The 6,095-nt window shown below is 35.7% G+C and overlaps 1 protein-coding gene across 1 annotated transcript; it reads left to right on the top strand.

Annotated features, from left to right (window-relative positions):
* The first annotated feature begins 2,035 nt into the window (after positions 1 to 2,035).
* LOC121406436 (alpha-(1,3)-fucosyltransferase 7-like) lies at positions 2,036 to 4,157 on the top strand. The gene has a single exon (XM_041597459.1). The coding sequence runs from the start codon at positions 2,206 to 2,208 to the stop codon at positions 3,460 to 3,462; it is 1,257 nt and encodes a 418-aa protein (XP_041453393.1). The 5' UTR covers positions 2,036 to 2,205; the 3' UTR covers positions 3,463 to 4,157.
* The last annotated feature ends 1,938 nt before the right edge of the window (positions 4,158 to 6,095 follow it).

Genomic DNA, 6,095 nt, shown 5'->3' with positions numbered 1-6,095 from the left:
TCAAGGTGAAAGTCTGGTTTAAGAATTATTCATATTTGTACAATTATTTTGGGTAATAATCATCGGCAAAAGAGTAGTAATGGATCGAAAGCTGGAAAGCATGTGCAATGTAATTGTATAGTGTAGTGTGTCTGTTTTCAAGAGAGAACCTCTATTATATAAAATAAAATCAATCAATCAATATGAATAGTCAAAATTTATCTATTGTGATCATCATTAAACAATCAATAAAAAAGAGTTAGGGACTAATTACAAGCGAGACACAGACCTTCGGAATTGTTTAAGTTTAGAAGCGACTCTTTCAAGGTAAACATGGCAAAGATCATCAAGGGATGATAAGTCTAACCCTTATAAGCATTGTACTTTTTTGGGTTGATTTAGCTTCTTCAAGTCACATTTTGCTGCATTGGCAAAATAGCACACCACATTATACATCAGAACGCTGATGCACAATTACTGGCCTATTGTTCTATAGTGGACAGTGTTTGTATTCTGCGTAGAAAAAATCTAAGCGTTAATAGAGGGCGTAAACCACTTTAATGTAAAAGGGTGCACTTGAGCAGAAGGCAAACACACCAGTAAATATTTCTTCGTAGGCTCATGTGTTAAAATGAGATTTGATAAAATCACTAAAAATAAGTATCAATAATGACACAATTCATACCTTTGTTAGAGATCATCAAATATCCTTCATTTTCTGAGAATTTGAAAATAGGTTTTTAGTGTTTTTTCTCAGTAATAATAATAATGATAATAATACCAACATGCTTATAATAAAGCGCATATCACTGCCAAATTCGTCCCTATATTCCGCATTTGCAACTTCATGATTTTCTTGTTCTGTCGCTACGCACTCTCGCATATGATTAATTGAAATATGTTTTGTGATTTAAAAAAATTAACCTGATAAAACATTTATTAATGGCTTTAATATCAAGGAACCTGTACCCACTGCACACTGCAGCGTATTTGTTTCAACAACAAAAATAAGCATATACCAGCAAGAATTTGTTTAACAACGTTGAGCACGATAATGGTTCCGCATATGTTTCAGTCGGGTCCACTTGAATTAGACTGGATCTGAAATCACAGCACCATGGTTGCAAAACGAAGAGCGGATACCCCCCCCCCCCGGACACACTATCCCCCTCCTCCTCCTCTCCTCCTCCCAGGTTAAAAAGGAAGTTCACCCTAACAAGAAAATTATCGTGAGAAATAAAAAGAAAATAATTTTTTTAATGGTGGTGAAGGTTTAAGGAAAGTCCATAAAAGATTTATCAGAAGATTATTATTTTAATTTGTGAAGTCATTATGTGAGCAGAGTTCTATATATCGTGAGTTAAGAAAATCCACGAAATATCAGTTTCTCAAAATTGTAAATGTTTATGTCATACCTTCATTTTATCAACAGATTCACCACTTCAAACCTTCCCTGAAAGAAAAAAGGTATTTAGTCATCATCCATGAACCATTCAATAATTGAAATTCATAAATTGTATATTACATGACATTATGATACTCGTTTATGACATGTAAGACGTCAGATATATATATAAAAAAAAGAATCTAATACCTTTCTTAAACTTTGATGGATTTTTTTATCAAACTTTCACTACTATATATATATAGTAAATAGTGGTAGTAAAATACGAGCTGTGATTGGCTGGATTTGTACCACGTGACCTCCCTTCAAAAAGTTATATTGTACATATGTACAATATAACTTTCGATTTTTGGATGGCAAAATCCATGATGGGGGGCTTAGATTAAGGGATCTATTTACTATAATAAATAGTGAACGTTCTATCATACAATATTACTGGACTATATGAACTCCAAATATAAAATTATCCCTCGTGCAAGCCTACTTCACCTCGGCCTTCGGCCTCGGTGAAATAAACCTGCACTCGGGATAATTTTATATTTGTCGTACATATAATCCAGTATATTGTACAATAGTTTGTACACTATTTATACAATATTTGTTCTGGTATCTTTACAACAGACTTTCCGTCAGGGTGAACTCTCCCGGCCGTTAAGTGCGCATTGTCTCCAACCCGTATGTTTTTTCTCGAATTGGCCACTCTATACTTTAGCTCACTAATCAATTAATTTTACCCACACGCATTTGCTATCTTATTACCAACGTTACCACCTTCCAGTAAGAGCTTTTTGTCACATATTCGTTCCCCTCCTGTTGCTGAGATGTCTTGTACGACAAAGATTTTCTTTGTTGGTACACTGAGCTTATGTATTCCATTAATATGGATTGGCAGTTTACTAAACCGATCTACTCCGGTTAATCACAATTTTGTGGCAACTCGTGGCGCTATGAGAGGGGAGGACAAAGTGAATATGACAGGGACCCGGACAGGGATTGATTCTCGTAAACCATGCTATAAAGTGGTTTATACTTGGCTCGATGAGCGTGACGAGTTCCATGTCAAACTACTCTTCAAGAAGGTTGGTAGGTTTTCCTGTCCCGATCTTTCTTGTGGCGTGCAAATAGAGCATGGACGAAACCTGACTGAACTCGCTGCAAGTGATGTCGTCTTTCTCTTCTACAAACACAAGTGGGACTGGCAAGCAGTACTGAAGCATCAGTCCGACAGGCAGAAATGGGTATTTTGGACATCGGAGAGCCCACGGCACATCCCTCCGCGTCGTATCATCCCTCCACAAGAATATTCAAATAGAACATATGATTACATCATGTCATTTCGGAAAGGAGCATCTAACGAAGACGCCTACCTATCTGAGGGTGGATATGGTCATTTTGATAGAACAAGACCCTCTGTTCAGAAGGATGATAACAGGAATTGGGCAGAAAATAAAACAAAATTAGTCGCTTGGGTAGCTTCAAACTGTTACACTGGATCGCTGTCCTATGATCGTACAGGGTTTGTAAATGCTTTGGCCCGTCATATTAGAGTTGATACGTTCGGTCACTGTGGCTCGAGGCCCTGCAAAGACATAGCTACCTGTGGTCTGCAAAAATACAGGTTTTATCTAGCCCTCGAAAATTCGGAATGCCAGGATTATATCACCGAGAAATTCTGGTACAATTCACTCACACTTGGTCTGGTCCCCATCGTGTTCGGAGCTCCGAAAGAAAACTATCTGAGAGAAGCTCCGCCGAATTCATTTATATTCATCCCAGACTTTCCATCTATAGCGAAACTTGCGGCCTACCTTGTCGAACTGAGTGAGAATGATGACCTGTATAACAGATACTTCCAGTGGAAGAAAGAAGGGTCAGTTGAATCTTTTCTCCAGTATTCTAACTTCGAACCTGAATCCCTTTGCAGAAATGTCGTTCGTCGAGTTTTAAAAGATGAGCAGATTGAATCTGATAAAAAAGAAAGGAAGCATGTGAGGGAACCTGTGGTGGATGACTGGGATAAATGGTGGACAAAGTCATGCAAATATACTGTCACTGGATATCCTATTCCTGATAGTTAAGGATCTTATTTTTCCTTTATTTATTGCGATTTTATTTCTTCCACCTTCTTCATTAAGTAGGAAGTTTGAAGGGGGATTGAAACTTGGTTAAGGCCTATTCTTTTGAGAAAATAAGTTAAACAGTAATACTAATAAGTATGATACTTCCGTCTTAGATATCTATTGATGTTTGGAACTGAGATGCCTAATACTTTGAATATTCAAATTTCAAATAGTAAGATCAACTTCAAATCGTTATGATTTATCAGAAGCGTTCTGTGTGGCCTATTTGAAATCACCATTGGAACATTGCAAATAGGTTTGTTAGTCCAGAGCCTAGAACGAAAATGCTGCTTTGATTCACCAATTTTTAATGAAGACTTCCTGACTGTTCATTGTAATGAAAGACATTTGACAATATATTTTATATGTTCTTGAATCCGTCGTGTGTTGTGGAGCGAAAACTTGCTAATGTCCAAAGGTAAAGACGCCTTGCCGGAAATCGACCACAGCTTTGCATGAGATCAGACGCCTTAGACCACTCGGCCACGGAACCCCATACTTTACTCACACAATTAAAATCATACATTTCATACCCACAACATAAAGGAATATTTTATTTTTCTGTCATTGGCATTCCTCTCATAATACCTATATACAACTGACTTTCAGAGATTCATATTTTCATAAATTGATCATTCTTAAAGGGAAAAGTCGTAAAAGGGAGGAAAAAAAACATTCGCTTAGCTTTCTCATGGCAATTGTTTTTTTTTCCATATTTAGGGTTTACTCTGAAAAGCATATTTATATATTCCAAACTGATAACTGATAGGTACTAGATACATAATACAAGTAGAAAGGTGAATTCTTCATGCATAATGTTTTCCCCTTTTGTGTGATTAATATTGTTTAATTACATTTTAGGAATAATCGTAACTTGGTTCATGGACAGAAGTTCATTAATAAATGTTTTTCTTCTTTTTTCCAATTCAAACATAACAATTTCAACAATAGATCTTGTGCATGATTTTTTTTCCTCCCAATACCTAATTCATTTCAATTCAATTCCTTTTAAATTGTCTTCCGTCTCTCCTTTATACTATAGTTTTGTAATATACGTATTGAAACTAAGTTACGGGGGCTTGCCTCCCATACAAGCTTCGCTTTTCTTGGCAAGCCCCTCCGTTCTGTTTTATATAGTTATTATAGTCAAAGTTACTTTAGTTTGCATTAGTTCTCATTGTTTACACCTTATTTCGATTGATGTTGTACTTTAAATTTGACTATGTATTGTTGGATTTTGTTGTACTTTGTGAACGGAAATGAATCAATCTAAATCTTTATTTTCAATTCCGATTAAAAAAATATACAGAGAAATGTGTGTGGGCGTAATAACAGATTGTCAAAACAAAAAGAGACATTATAAAGATATACTATAAACATGCCTATGTTCCATAAAGTGATATAGAGATATCAAGAAAAGGATGGAATTGAGGAATACTGCAAAAAAAAAACATCAAGTTTTTGTCGAGGCAGTAGTCCAACGAGAGAAAGTCATGGAATTGAAGAATTAAAAACATTTTTTTAAGAAGGAATATGAGAAGAAAATTAAAATACATTGAAATGCATAAATAAATACATTCAAATACATAACAAATACAAAGCAAGGATTTTGGTCAAATTATCGTTAATCCGAATCGTGAGTTAAAATATATAATTTGAGTCTTCGTTTGAATACATTTGGAGAAGGGGAAACAAGAATGGATGAGGGAAGGGAGTTCCAGAAAAATGGGCCTGAGTACCGTATGGATTGTAACATGAACTCTTTATTGACTTTACCAACATGGAATTTAGAAGAACTTCTTGTATTATATAAGAGTGAATACTGCTATTAAGAGAAAACATGTTATTTAATGCATGTGGAAGGATTTGTTTGTGATATTTAAACAGTAAAATCATTGTGCAATATTTATTGAGTTGGTATCACGGACAGGAAATGTTTTATATTAAGACCTTAACATGAGGCAATCACTTTAAGTAATCATAAAAAAGAATCATATGTCACTACATAAAACAATAATATATTTGGTGTATATTGACTTGAAAACGTGAGGTTTTAGTACAACAGGTTTATATATCTCGTTAAACAGACATAGACATAGGCACTGCGGAGCAAATTATGTTTCATTAAGTTAAGAAGAAATGTTTCCCATGTAATATAACATAACATAATCATAATGTGATATACCATTATAATGCATAATAATATCTTCTTTCCCACTACGTTTCTCTTCCTTTCTCCCTCTTTTTCGCCTTTGCCTCGTTTTTGGTTTTTTTTGGTCAGCAGATTGGAGGGCACGTGCCCCCATGCCCCCCCCCGTAGTTACGCCACTGGGCGTGGAGGTGTCCTCCCTCCCACAGTAGGGAAAATTTTTGAAAATCTGTGTGTGAAAATGGCGTTTTCTTGCATCTAAAACACCACTATTTTTGGTATAGAGGTCGTTGCCAAATTAACCCCCATGAAAATTTGAAAAATTAAGTTGCATTTTCCTGCAATGTAAGGCCAGTTAACAACACAGCTACAAAGAATTGGGGACCTTGGAATAAGCACTCACAAAAGCTGATGGGGGGGCAAGGGACTCTGTGACATTTAT

The sequence above is a fragment of the Lytechinus variegatus genome, chromosome 1 (assembly GCF_018143015.1).
Source record: "Lytechinus variegatus isolate NC3 chromosome 1, Lvar_3.0, whole genome shotgun sequence".
Classification (NCBI taxonomy): Eukaryota; Metazoa; Echinodermata; class Echinoidea; order Temnopleuroida; family Toxopneustidae; genus Lytechinus; species Lytechinus variegatus.
Note: the sequence above shows the minus strand (reverse complement) of the source record. Positions and strands in the feature narration are given on the sequence as shown.

What these genes read in the sequence shown, in the direction of transcription:
- LOC121406436 (XM_041597459.1), top strand. Translation starts at nt 2,206, where the DNA reads ATGTCTTGTACGACAAAGATTTTCTTTGTTGGTACACTGAGCTTATGT.